Here is a 14,684-nt window from a genome sequence, read left to right as displayed (position 1 = left end):
TAGGGGGAAGATTTGACAGGAGGAAGAAACACAGAAGAATCTGAACATTGAAGAGTTGCAGCTACAGGTTTCTTGACGGATTGTAAGGCAGCATGGTTTTTGTAACTCCACTAAGACATGCATCTTAGAAAGTGAGGCCTAGAAGTATAACTCAATTGTAGACTGTTTGCTTGTCTAGCATGAATGACACCCTGGATTCAACACCCAGCTAGGCAAACTAACCTAACCAACTTAACTAACCAACTAATTTACATCCCAGAAAACTATTATATTATCTTAAATGTGAAATCGGAATCTAGAAACAACAAAAACTGAAAACCACAATAAATTTGGTACATACATGATCAGTTTCGTGTGTGTGTGTGTGTGTGTGTGTGTGTGTGTGCGCGCGCGTCCATGTTGGCGCTTGAATTCAGGGTCTGGGTGCTGTCCCTGGGCTTTTGCACTCAAAGTCTGTATTCTACCACTGAAGCCACAGCTCTACTTTTGACTTTTTGGTGGTTAACTGGAGAAAGTCTCTTGAATTTGTCTGCCCTGCTTACCTTTGAACTGAGATCCTCAGATCTCAGTCTTCTAAGTAACTAACATTTCAGGCCATAAGCTACAGGTGTATGGCTCTGCTGTTTTTGTCTTTCTCTTTTTATTTTTTGGCCAGTCCTGTGGCTTGAACTCAGGCAGGGTCTGGGTTCTGTCCCTGAGCCTCCCTGTACTCAAGGGTAGCACTCTACCCCTTGAGCCACAGCACCACTTCCAGTTTTTTCCGTTTATGTGGTACTGAGGAATTGATCTCAGGGCTTCATGCATCCTAGGCAGGCACTCTACCACTAAGCCACATTCCCAGCCCTCTGCTGTTTTTGTTAAAGAAAATATCTATACAATGGCAATAAATATGTAGATACTAATAAGAGCAAAGGGTTACATGACATGAGGGACCATGAGAAGTGACTTGGCAATGGACTAGTAAGTAAAAAGAAACATTCCTTCAATGGAAGGAACAAAATGGTTGGGTTTAACCACAATATTCACAACAATAACAGATTCAATTGACATGTATTGTGGTCCAGAAACCCTGCTAACAGTGTATGGGCGTTATCTCATTTAAGCATCTCAATAACTTTGTAAGTGGGTATTATCATTTCATAGATGGAACAACTCAAAAAAGTTAATATTTTTTTCAAGGAGAAAGAGCTATGACTTTGCTGAGGAGAACTCTGAACCTTACTTCAAGGTCTATTTCTGGCATTTGGTGCACAGCAACATCTCTATATGGGAGTTCCTATTACTAATAACATGATTATTGAATGAACAGTTCCATGGTGTATGCCCCTACAAAGTACCATGTAGATTGCTAATTGGGGGAAATATCAACATGGCCAATGAGGTTTTGCCCACTTTTCCTGTACTACATAATTACCTATACAAATAATTCATTGTCCTATACATCTATCACAAATAACTTTCTATGAGTCTAACTGTCTATATCTATCTATCTATCTATCTGTCTATCTATCTATCTATCTATCTATCTATCTATCTGTCTGTCTATCTATAGTTTATCTCTAGTTTCTTTCTCTTACACACCGCCCTAAGTCACCACTGTTGTCCTTTTCTTGTTTAAGAAGAAACACAGCCACATGTCCACTCAATCAAAGTCAAATTTTTCTCTACTTTAATGTTAATGTTAAGGCCTCCATAATCTGACCCTATTCCAGATGTTCAGAAACAACATCAATTTTCTACTATTCTCTTAAGACCCAGCACATATTGTACTCCTGTGAAACCTTCCCTAATTACACATCTTATCTTTTGAATTCAAACCCACTTCATTCTTCATACAATTAAGTGCTATGAAGGCATGGAGATATTTCAACACTTCCATATAATTAGATATTAATTTCATTTTTACAATTTTTTCAGTAATGCATTACTTAAATATATTATATACAACACATTAACACATTGGAAACCAACTGCTGATTATGTTAATATGTGATAACAAGTTAATGTGTATGTGTGAAGGGAGTATATGCTTATGTGTGAGTAAAAGACAGGGAGAGAGGAGAGGAGAAAGAGAGAAGAGAGCAACAGACACACCGGCGTGTAAAATGTGTAGTGTTCAGGTTTGAAAGACAGGTGTTTTGTCTGTTTAACTGAGGAGTAACTTGAGGTTGGAAGACAAAACGCTAAAACAACAAATTCTCACTCTACCCTACCCAACATGTTTTTAGGCACACTAAAATTTTCTCAACATTCTATAACCGAAATGAAACAGAAATGAACTGGAGACTGAGATGTCTATAGCTCTCAATTTCAGATTTTTAAAAATTCCTTCCCATCTCTTCCTTCTTCTGGCTTTAAAAGTAATGCTAAAACTTCTGTTCAGCAAAAGAATTCTTTTGTTCTCCTTTACATTTTGGAGGTCATATGGGGTTTTATTTGGAGGCAAGGCTCTACTGTTGTAGAATCTGAAAAATATTCTAAGTTTTTGTTCTCTTCATTATCAACATTGGTGTTATCTATAAGCATGCTCTGGAAATCTAGTTGTATGCTAGATGCTGAGTGGTATTTGTGCAACTTAATCATATCTCAAAGGCAATGTATTGTAAATCTAATGTTTACCCCTATCGTAAAGTACCTGTCACACTCACAAATAGAATTTGGAGATCTTAGCCACTTTAGATTTTCTCCTACTCTCCTTCCCTGACTAAGAAAAGATTTCCACTCAAAGCTTTTCTGAGGCAAGAGAAAATATCGCTTAACTTGCATTCCCTCCCCAAGAGGAAATATGTCTCTCAAAAGATCAATTCAAGCTCACGGTTAGATTTCCCAGAACATTCTAGGAAAGGCTAGTATATCTCAAGTAAATGTATGATTTATGGCCAGAAATATTTTTAGGGACTAAACCAACCCCCTCTTAATACAAGTAAACCAGAAGGAAGCTAATGGCAAACTAGCCTATTGTTAGACAACGGGGAACTGGGATCTAAAGATGCCTGGAGAGGCTTCTTCAGGCATAATCTTTACTTGGCACCCAGGTCTCAATGGAAGATCAGGAAAGTAATGTAGCAGAGGTCTGAGTGGCTTTGAGCAGACTGGAAATACTATAATAATTCTTTTTTTATTCTCTGGGAAAGTTGAAAAACTCAACAATCACATTACTTTCTCTGAACTGACACCCAAATACGCTTACCGCCAAGTGCCCACCCATTTCTAATAGACCTGTAATCACAGTAGATGAAGAGAGAGAAATAAAAATAGTAATATAGCTAATAATATACTTAATGTTTTGTTCTAGATCATAATTGAGTCCATACTTATATGTAGGAGTGTTTACCTCCAAATGTGAAGCTCTTTATTTTTAACCATTCCTGGAAAACTTAGAAGGGGAACAATCAGGAAATGGGCCTACAGACATAACATGGGATTACAGAGAAGTTTGAGCATAGACACATACTTCAGGGTTTCCCTAAACTTTATCCGTCTGGAAGAGGAAGATAGGTGCTCAATGAGTGAGTCCCACAAGTATAAAGAAAGCCTGGCATTGTGCTGGAGACAGAGGGAGTGGCCAAAAGTAATTGTATTATCAATTACACCTCACACAGAGAAACAGGCCTGTAGCAAAGGGATTCTCAAAAGTGCTCTGAAGATTTCAGGAGCAAACAAAAGTTCAGAATAGGTTTTTTTCCTGTCATATTTAGCCTTGACTTACAAAAAGTTCTAAGTTCCTCCTACTTCATTCTTCTAGTATTCTAGACATACTGGTTTACTATTTGACATTTTTCTTCCCAGAGCAGTGTCGACCACAATGTCTGGCACATAGTAGGTACTAAATATTCACTGAAGGAACAAAGAAATGTAGTAAGAGCCAGAAAGTCATAATGAATGGGAGAGTTCAGAAAAAAATATTTGCTAAACTGGGCTTTAAGGGAAGAAGCATATGTATATCTGGCAAGACAGGAGGCAGGAGGATGGGGAAAACAGAAGGAAAAGCAGGGGAGTAAATATGCACGGTATGTTGAGCCAATATCCCAAGTATAACTGTGATCTAAACTTGAGCTATATGAGGACAACAGGAGATGAGGTCGGTTGATTCAAAGGAGTGGCATGATCATACTTGTGTTTTAGAGTAAGTTTTGTGGCCTGAAGAGAGGATGAATATCAACAAAATGGGTGGGGAAACAGCGGGAAACTGAAACCAGGACAGTCAGTTTATGTTGAAGGGGGTCCAAATAAGAGACGATTTTAAAAAGTCCAATCAGATACTTATCTGTTGTATAGGTGACCTTAGCTAAATTATTATTATTCCTGGGATGAGAATATTTGCTACAGTATTTTATAGGGTAATCTTGACCCACTAATAAGACATGAGAGTGCTTTGTAAACTTGAAACACTAAAATATATATTATGACTGTGGCAAATGGGGGACAAAAGATGAAAGACAAATGAGAAACGACATAATCATGATAGACACATAATCTACAAATGATAGAATTCTCTCTGATACCTTCCTTTCTCTCATCTTCTCATATACCATTTGACCAAACTGAGAAACGTTTTTACTTTATTTTCCCTGGAAATTAAAAGAAATAGAGGATAGCTAAGGGAGATAGGACGAGAATTTAGCACCTAAATTTTGCACAGTATGTTTGCACTTATTATCTTATCTAACTTTACTCAGCTTACAGAATGTCTCTGGAAAAAGGTCTTATTCTTTTATCAGTAAAGTCTCAGAATGATAAACGAAGTAAAAAGAATGTAGGAAGTGTGAGCAAAGGTAGCATTCAGCAAAATCCTAATTCTAGCAACAATTCTCTTAAACATTACACCACTAAATTGGGTTCTTATTTTGGTATCAAAGCAGTTGCCATTGGAGTTGTCAGTAATTCTTAAGACAGACAAAGAAAAAGCCAGTTTCTTGTTTGAGTCTGAGACCACACAGGTGGCTCTTGCCTATAATCATAGCTACCAAGGAGGCTGAGAGTTGAGGATTGTGGTTCAAAGTTAGCCAGAGTAGGAAAGTCCTTGAGAGACTTACCTCCAATTAATCACCAAAAAAGCTGGAAGTAGAGCTTTGGCTCAAATAGTAGAGCATTATCCTTGTGCACAAAACCTCAGGGACAGCGCCCACAATCTGAGTTCAAGCCCTAGGACTGGCACACACATGCAAAGAAGTTTGAGTAGATTTCCTTGTGAAAATGACATCTGATCTAGATATTAAAGATTGAGTAAAATTAATCTAGGTAGAGAAGACAGTAGACATTATGAAAAGGATATATATTAGTCTGCCAAGACAACATACCCAATATTCTTTCATATCTCTTTGTGAGATGAAAGAATATCTCACAAAGAGATATGAAAGAATATGACATGATTTGGGAATGGTATTGGCTTACTTTACACTATAATAGGTCAAAGGATAAATGAGTGTTAAAGGAGAGTAGATAGTTATTGGACAATCAGCAGCAATGGCATTGAAAGTGTTAGAATTACTGAGGAAAATTAAACTACATATACCTCAGTTTAAATGAAATGTAATATGTACTATGAGTTTGAGGAGGCCTAGCCAGAAGAAATACATACATAGGAGCCTAGGTAGGTAAGAAGGCCCAGATACTGAAGGCCCTTGAATTGCTAAAGGAAGGAGTATATATATATACCCTAGAAGAAACAGCAAACAAACAAAGGTTTTTAACCAAGAGATAACATAATTGGATTTGTTGTTATAAAATAACTCTGGAGACAAGGTAGAGATTAGAATGGAGTGACAGGTACAAAGGCTGGCTTGGAAGCTATTGATATATGATGAAGAGGTTTGGAAGCCACATACTATCAATGGGAAAGTCAATATACACAGATTTTTGGTAAAGTTAATGGAACTTACAGAGAAGAAAGAAGACAATGAGAGTTGATGATTGATTATGCAGTTTCCTGCTGAAATAGGGTGGATGGTGATAAAACAAAGATAAAGTGATAGCAATTGGCTACAGTGTAGTGTCAACAGAAGCAGTAGAAAATAGCTTTATCTTTAGATGCACTGTGTTTGGGGCAATAAAATAAAAATAGTTGGTTTGAGTTGAGTGCTCCTACTAAACTGCAGCCACCATTTTAAGTGCTTTGTATATATCAACTCATTCAAAGACAGGTATCAGGGCTTAGTAGGCAAATGGAAATATAGGTTTGGAGTTCAAACAAGATGCTGTAACTAGTGACATAAATCTGACCACCATCAATGCACAAGAGGCATAGTTAAAATCACTAAGCCAAGATACGTGGGAGGGGGCTGGGGATATGGCCTAGTGGTAGAGTGCTTGCCTCACATACATGAAGCCCTGGGTTGGATTCCTCAGCACCACATATATAGAAAAAAAGCCAGAAGTGGCTCTGTGGCTCAAGAGGTAGAGTGCTAGCCTTGAGCAAAAAGGAAGCCAGGCCTGAAGGCCCTGAGTCCAAGCCCCAGGTCTGGCAAAAAATAAAATAAAATAAAAGATATGTGGGAAAGGATGGAATACTGCAAGGAGCTACCCTTTGGGGGCATAAGCAGATAGGAACTGTAAGCTCTCTAACAGGAATAATCATGCCTAACTTGTTTACTAACACTGTGTCACCAGGACCTTACATACTATTTGGAATACAGTGATTGCTCAATAGATATTTGTTAAAAGAATAAAATGTTTAAAAGATGAGATAATTATAGGAGAACCAATGAGCATAGTGTTCTGCAAAGCAAAGTATTGGGATGAAGGCTTCAAAATAATTGGAAAACAAATAAAACAATAGGACAGTCAGATAGGAAACTGTTAAGAACCCATTTGACTTGGTAGTGAAGCAGCAATTAGTAGTTTGAAAAAGCAATTTTGGTGGGGTAGACTCACTTCACATTATAATAGGTTGAAGAATAAATGGATGTTAAAGAAGAGTAGACTGTTAAGAGAAAGTGGTACTGATGGCATTGAAAGTGTTTGAGTTGTTGAAGAAAATTAAAATGTATATTTTATTTTTTTGTTTTGTTTTGGTTTGGGTTTTATTTTATTTTTGTAGACACTGGAGTTTGAACTCAGCACTTTATCCTTGCTATTCTGAATTTATTTTTACAATGGAAGAGATTTCAATCCTGTTTGTAGAAGAAAAATAGGAGCCTGAGGAAAGGAATAGATTATGGAAGTTAAGACAGTATATGATTACTCCTAGTTAATTTTTCCATCACTATTTTCTTTTTGGTATGTCTATTATGTCTTCTATTTACATTTTGTTATACTTTAAAACTAGTGAAAGCCTTATAATTTGTCTCACTGGGACAAGTAGTTGGTTTAATGCTATCTAGTGATTTCCAAATATGTTCTTATACACACAGGTGTCTTATCTTCCATGTAGTGAAGGACAACTCAATATTCAATACTCCACATACAGAGGCAAAATTATAGAGCAATTCAAATAAGCAATGTAATTCAAACTATTCAAGTCAGAGCCCTTTGATTTAAAGCTACATGATTCAAACAGGCAATAGTCAAAGTGTATTGGTAACTGAGGTCAATCTCTATCATTATTATATTAATGAGGTAATTAGGTCAATGGCATACTATCTGTTATTATTTCTGTTCCTGTTTGAAACATGTTTGTTTTAATCTGTCAATAGTAATGAAAATATATTATTATCCATGCATTACCTATATAACTCACACATTCATGTCAGTATTTAGTCAGCCCAGGTTATTCCCTGTTTACGTAAACACATATATACATTGTAATCATCTCTAGCAAGCAAAGCAGGAGTCTATTCAGAAATACTTCTGTGATGTCTCTCTCTCTCTCTCTAGTGGTAGTCAGAATTGAACTCAGGGCTTCACTTGGCTAGACAGGTACTGTAAAATTTGATTCATGCCTCTAGTCTTTTTTACTCTGCTTGTTTTTTGAGATAAAGATTTGCTTTTTGCCCAGACTGGCCTGAACCACGATCCTTTTATTCTTCCTGCCAGATGCAAACCAACAAAAAGGTATTGGTTGAGATGGGATCTCATGAACATTTTGACTAGGCTGGCCTAAAATCACCGTCTTCCTGACTTCAGCTCCCCAAGGAGTCATTCATTGGTGCTCAGCTTGCAAATTCTCCTCTTCATTTTAAAAGAAGGAAGTGGTTTTTCTCCAACTCAAATTCTCTTAAAAAGATTTCCATATTTTGATGACTCCTATAATGACTGAGAACTTTAAAGTGGAAAGAAGCAAATTGGGTAAGTTACAACTTTAACAAAAAAATGGTGTTTCAAACTTTGATTTGAATGTGGCTAATAGTATTTCACCCTTTACTTTCCTCTACACTTAATAAGTCTCTGACTGGTCTTTTTTTTTTTTGGCCAGTTCTGGGCCTTGGACTCAGGGCCTAAGCACTGTCCCTGGCTTCTTCCCGCTCAAGGCTAGCACTCTGCCACTTGAGCCACAGCGCCGCTTCTGGCCGTTTTCTTTATATGTGGTGCTGGGGAATCGAACCTAGGGCCTCGTGTATCCGAGGCAGGCACTCTTGCCACTAGGCTATATCCCCAGCCCTCTGACTGGTCTTTTGACTTTTACTATATTTGGTTGTATTAGGGTCTCTTAAGGAGACATATTTGAATATGGACAAAATTGAGAAGAAAACTTAAGAACCATGACTACCTTAGGATGTAGTTCATCTCCTCAACACAATGGCCTGTGGTGAAAGTTCATATGTTTCTAGTCTTCATACTAACAGAACACAAGTACCTGAAGATAATTTATCACTTGAATTGAAGAATATCAAGCAGAGGGCTGGAAATTTGGCTCAAGTCATAGATTACTTGCTTAACCAGTGCAAAGTCCTAAGTTCAAAACCCACCACTGCTACAGAGATAGAAAGAACATCAAGAAACCTATATTTTAAGGAAGTTGGTGACCACCATTGTCTGAAAAAGAAAATTTCTATAAAGAATTTGATAAAGGGTTTGAAGCTATCTTTAAATAAATGTTTTCATTTCTGTGCCTAGTTTAATTAGCCTGTTAGGCAGTCAAGCACTTACAGAAAGATGATTTCTAATATTCTTTTTTTTTTCACAGTTTCTATTTTTATTTTTTTCTTATTTATTGTCAAAGTGATGTACAGAGAGGTTACAGTTTCATACGTTAGGCCTTGGGTATATTTCTTGTACTGCTTGTTACCTCCTCCAATTCCTAATATTCTGACATTCTAGGCTCTATCTCATTCTGATGAGTTGTACAGTTTACCTGAATGTAGATCCCTTTTAAGTTTTAATTTAATGGAAATGTAATTAAATCTTGATCTTAATATTTATCTTTTCATTATTTTACATAGAATTGTTTTATAAATCCTGAAAAATAGCTCAGAAACACCTAAATAACTGTAGCTTTAAAATGTTTACGAACACTGCTGTGTTATTAGAAACTTAAGTCTGGTAATAAAAAAAACTCTCATAATGAAATGCAACAGAGTTGCTATCAATCTAATTATAAGGTTGTTGTTTTTTTGTTGTTTGTTTTTTTTTGCTAGTCCTGGGGCTTGAACTCAGGGCTTGAGCACTGTCCCTGGCTTCTTTTTGCTCAAGGCTAGCACTCTACCACTTGAGCCACAGTGCCACTTCTGGCTTTTTCTGTATAAGTGTTGCTGAGAAATTGAACCTATGGCTTCATGCACACTGGGCAAGAAATCCATCACTAGGCTCTATAAGTTATTTTTATTAATATTATTCTAACAAAGTACAGAGAATTTAAATGAAAGATGAAAAATATTGGAACTAGAATTGAGACTGGGAGATGAAAATTAGATGAGAATCCAATGCAGACTCTAATGAAAACAACAACAACAAAACAACCACAATGCAACCTCAAAAAAATAAAAGTAACACTGAGACCTTATCTTGTGATTTTATTTTTCTTTTTACCATTTTTTCCAAAACTAAAGATACAGACTAACAATGTCAAATATGTTGTATATAAGTAAAAAGCAATGAAGGAAGCAGTTCTTGATTTAAATAAGGAAAAAAAATAAAAGTGTTATCAGTGAATCTCAAGGCTTTAATCTGACCACAGTCACTTAAACTGATATAGCAGATGATGTAGAAGAATGGGATAAAAGCAGAATCCACACACAAAACCAGTGCTTTATTTAGGAGACCCACTTCAGTACTTAGAAAAATTAAAAACATCATCCTCAGTTACGTTCAGTGATAGTGTCTATCTAGAATGATCTACAGTGCTTTCCCTAAAGTACACTGAATAAGATTAGCTACAGCCTCAGGGTTTTCTGCCCAAGCATGACATTTTTACAAGTGGCAAGATTCCTGGATAAATTGTTAAGTAATCAAAACCTGACATTTTCAATAAATGTAATATTGAGCCTCAAGGTAACTTATATCTAAAGTTGCATCCTGGAAGAATCAGATGGAAAGTACAGAGAGCTTTAGATCAATATTTCTTTTTATGAAGTTGAATAAACTTTGGTAAGAGCTGATGTTTTACGTTAAAGGATTACAAAATCTTAGAATTCAAGTTTTCTGGCATTATCCCTTCCTCCTAAGAGAAAACATTTCACCTCACTATTTCATTGTTGAATGACATCATATGCAGAATAAAGCTACACATTTTTCATATGGGTATTATTATGTGATTTTGTAAAGTTGAATTAAAATTGACTCAAAATTAGTATTTTAAAATATTGAAAATATTTGGAAAAAGGCCAAATAGTTGAAATGATCAAAACCCATAAGACAAATATTTCAAATGTATATTTATCTGCCATGTATTTAGTAATGAACTTTGGGTATAATTTAAAAGAACAGCTATGAAACAGTAATGAATATTTGAAAAACGCCCCATTTGAACTCAACAGTCAAACTAATTCTATGTGAGTAAGTAGCCAATGCCACTGGAAACCTGCAACACCTCTGATTACTTGAGACACTCTACTTTTGTGACATTCTCCTAGTAATTCCAGTGGAAGTTTGTATTTTTTTGACTTTCTGAGTGCCATTAAACTATTCTTGAACATATAGTCTACAAAAATTCCTTTGCCCACAATCTCTAGATGATTTGATGCACATATCTAAACAGTTGGTGAAATGTTAACTTTTAATATTTTTTAGTGTCCTTAACCACTTCAACGTTCAACCTTCTGATGATGCAGAAAATCAGTAAAAGGAAGCATCATATAGTTCCTGGTACATTTGGAAGGACTTGCAAGCAAACCCTAAGTTCAATTTCCATAACTTTTATGGTACTTTGAAGTCTCCCTCCTTGGTCCTCTCCTCTCACTCCTAGCTTATATGTCAATTCATATTTTTGTAGACTAGGCAAAACTGTATTTCCTTTGCTTTGGAGATACATGCAGAGGAACACATTAGATGTGAGTTATCAGGAGTTCTCTGGAACAGACTCAGAAATGTCTGCATCTTGTGTCTTCTACTTTCATTTCCCCAACCCACTGAGGAGTACAGGAAGATGCCTGTGTGTCCCAAGGACATTGCCTAGGGTGCTTGCTGTTCCTCTCCATAAACCATATTCCCATTAGAAAAGAGAGTAGCATGAACTCCCTTTGGTGCAACACTCTGTAGGCAAACCCCCAACACATACACAAGAGGTGGAGGACTGGGAATGGGGGCTAAAAAAGGAGGAGGGATAGGGGTCAGGAGAAGACTTACCGCTTCTGCCAATTCTTTGCTCAGACACAAGGAAACTAAGAGCAGCCAGAACCTGCAAAGAGAAGGAGGGTGAGTAACATGGGCTTTCAAGCGTCTGGGATCTGTGTCTACCAATAGTTCCACCCCCCCCCCAACTCCTTTTTGATGCTTGCTCCCACTTTCTAGGCAATGGCAGAAGTACAGGTATAGTCCTAGTCAGAAAAAGCAGAACGAAATAGGAAAGAGGAGGGGGGTGGTCCAAGCAGTAACAGCTCACCCAGGGTGCATGCTTGCGGCTCCTCCAGAGCTGGGTCCCGGGAGACTGCTAAGCAGCTCCGCGGCGCTGGCTCATCGGGACTCCGCTGATGCTTGGCGTCTGTTTCCTTGTTCAGGACAGGGTAAGAGGGAGAAGTGGCTTAGTTCAGAAGAAACCAAAGTGAGCTTCTAGGTAAGAAGTGTCCCAAAGGGAAACACGCTCAGCGGTGCCTGCCCGCTACAACTTGCTGCACTCTGAAGATAGTTCCATGCGCCAGGAGAGGAAGGAATGGAGGGGAAAGGGGCGGGGCTGGCCGCTGTCAATCACCCGCCCTACCTTGGGCAGCCGGTGTCTTTTAGGCACTTCTGCACACTACAACCGTTCCCAAGTGTTTCACAGCTTGCAGCTCAGGCCTCTGGAGAGTTGTACAGTAGGATCTAAGCCAGCAAGCACCACACTTCCCCAAATCACTCATTGTGAAATCACACAGGAAAAACTAGGCACACTAGTGCTCACACAAATGGCCCCCAAATGGGCCCTTAAATACAAGCCCCAAAGCATACAACACTATTCTAATTGCACATTAAGCCCTGGGGACAGTGACTGGGATCTCTGGAGTTGTAAATTTGCTTATTTTCAGCTCAGTAGAACCTAAGGATGAATGAACCCATATGGTAGATAGCCCCAAAGCGAAAAACTTTAAAGTGCTTAATCCCAGGTATTGGGATAACAGAAATGTTCTGAAGAATTGTTTACCAAGTTTCTTAAAAGGCTGTAAAAAGTCTCCATAAAGTCGTTTTCTGTGTGTTTTGGAAGTTTTTAAAAAATCCTTCAGAAGTTTCAAAGTAATGTTCAAGTGTACCTTATTCAGGAGATAATGATTCAACTCCCTTTAATTCAGTATATGTATTTCTAATTAGGTGTTTATGTTCATTCTAAATAAACGTCTAGAAAAGTTAATTTCCTGCTATAAATCCTACTGAAACACAACTATGAGAGCCACACCTTTTGTGTTAGGTCACTATACAAGGCATATATTTATTATTACCTTTAACAGATGAATAAAAATATATGAATGTATTATACGATATTTAACTATATAATAATTACTAACCATAGAGTGCTTTCAAATCTTAAATGTCCCTCAAACATGTGAAATATTCTCGCACATATAGAGGTCCATGTTCTTACTTACTTTATAAATATATTTTTCCATATTTCATGCTTCTACAATGCAACTGTCCTATAAACGACCTGAAGGAAAAGACCAGGAGCCCAGAGAACAGCGACCCAAATTTGTTTCTAATGATTAACAATAAAACATTCAGGCTCTCTGAGATCCATCCGCTAAAAAATAGTCCCAACTCAGGTCTATTTATAACTGGCTTTAATATTCATGCCAGTGAGCGTGGGACTAGACTGGGAAGAGTATTATCCACAGAAGGTGTATGTGCACGAATTAGAAAAGCTTCCCGATTGGTCTCATAGTTTTCAGTCAACTGGCCTAGAAGTTTCCCTCCCTCCCCCAAATAACTGAGCTGTACTCCCTTGCAGGTTGCAGAGGCCTTCCTCAGCAGTGGCGGAGTGATACTCAAATTCCCCAGGGCTGTGCGGAGGAGGGGGTCGAGCGAGGGAAGTAGATCTGTGGGACAGAGCACTGAAAAAGTTCGCAAGTCTAAACGCCCGAGCAAAGTGCTCCTGGGGAGCCCGGCTTCGGGGAGGGGAGGGGTGGGAGGGAAGAACCACTGCTTTTCCTTTCTCCTTCCCCCCCTCTCCAAATCTCTGCACACTTCCAAAACTTCTTTCTCTTTATTCAAGTGGACCGGCACAATTAGGACACTCCTGCGGTCGCTCTCCCGGCTCTCGCTCTCTCTCTCTCCATAAACTCTCAAGATTATGTCAGTGGGCCGCAGCCAGTTGTGCGGGTGCTGAAGCAGCTGCGGGAGGCGGAGAAGGATGGAAGTGCGTGGAGTCCACCTGGCTGCCGGCTTGGTCTTCCTGGCCCTGAGTCTTTGGGGACAGCCGGCAGAGGCTGCGGTAAGTTTTCCCATCTCCCCCACCCCCGCCCAAGCTCAGCACTCGCACTCACAAACCCATCGCCGCCCTTTACCTTAGGGCTTGAGAAGTCCCATTTCGGTGTACTTGTTGGGGAAGAAACCTCATTTACATCGTGGGTGTAAGGGAGAATTTAAAGTGTTTCAAAACCAGTTTTTCTGGAGCTGAGGCTAGGGAAGAGGCTGACGCTGGCTTAGAGGCACATATTCCTGCCTCATGAGACTCTGATGGATATTTAAAACTTTTCCAACCCTCTTTTGCTCTGGGGTGTTTCCCTGCCTGCTGGCTAGCCTTTTCCCTGCTTCTCTACCAAGCACAAGGCACTCTGTTACCTCGACTTCAGTATTTTGGCTCTTCTAAATTTAACGTTCTATCATACTGTTAAGAGTCGGGTTAAAGTTCTGATTTGCTCATTCCTTAAGCTCCATAAACCTACCTACCCTTCTGCTCACTAGAACTTCTGACCTGGGTTCCCCTCAAGACATCCTGACTATGCAAATGCTAACTAACCCTAGTGTCAGGTGAAGGCTGATGGCCTGTAGCTTCAGGCCTTTTAGCTCTTTATTGTTCTTGTTTTGGGTTGTTTACAGGTTGTTGTTTTTTTAATTCACTAAGGCACCAGAACTACATAGAATTTGAGGGACACCTGTTTAAAAGGAAAAGAAGTTTGCTTTTTCAAAGGGGAAAGATATTTCTTGGTTACAAGATGGACATGTGAAATGACAGAGCAAAA

The 14,684-nt window shown here is 38.5% G+C and overlaps 2 protein-coding genes across 6 annotated transcripts in view; one reads left to right on the top strand and one right to left on the bottom strand.

Moving 5' to 3' along the window:
• Col4a6 (collagen type IV alpha 6 chain) overlaps window positions 1–12,167 on the bottom strand; it is a 287,163-nt gene extending 274,996 nt beyond the window's left edge. For both annotated transcript variants that reach the window (XM_048336449.1, XM_048336450.1), the window contains exons 1-2: window positions 11,918–12,167; window positions 11,662–11,713 (exon numbers count right to left, since the gene is read on the bottom strand). In XM_048336449.1, coding sequence (XP_048192406.1) covers window positions 11,662–11,713; window positions 11,918–11,928 — 63 coding nt within the window. In that variant the 5' untranslated portion in view covers window positions 11,929–12,167. The remainder of the gene's footprint in view (window positions 1–11,661; window positions 11,714–11,917) is intronic.
• Window positions 12,168–13,553: 1,386 nt separating this feature from the next.
• Col4a5 (collagen type IV alpha 5 chain) overlaps window positions 13,554–14,684 on the top strand; it is a 186,673-nt gene continuing 185,542 nt past the window's right edge. For all 4 annotated transcript variants that reach the window (XM_048336891.1, XM_048336890.1, XM_048336888.1 and 1 more), the window contains exon 1: window positions 13,554–13,933. In XM_048336891.1, the coding sequence (XP_048192848.1) occupies window positions 13,853–13,933 (81 nt within the window). In that variant the 5' untranslated portion in view covers window positions 13,554–13,852. The remainder of the gene's footprint in view (window positions 13,934–14,684) is intronic.

This window comes from Perognathus longimembris, chromosome 28, assembly GCF_023159225.1.
Source record: "Perognathus longimembris pacificus isolate PPM17 chromosome 28, ASM2315922v1, whole genome shotgun sequence".
NCBI lineage: Eukaryota > Metazoa > Chordata > Mammalia > Rodentia > Heteromyidae > Perognathus > Perognathus longimembris.
Note: the sequence above shows the minus strand (reverse complement) of the source record. Positions and strands in the feature narration are given on the sequence as shown.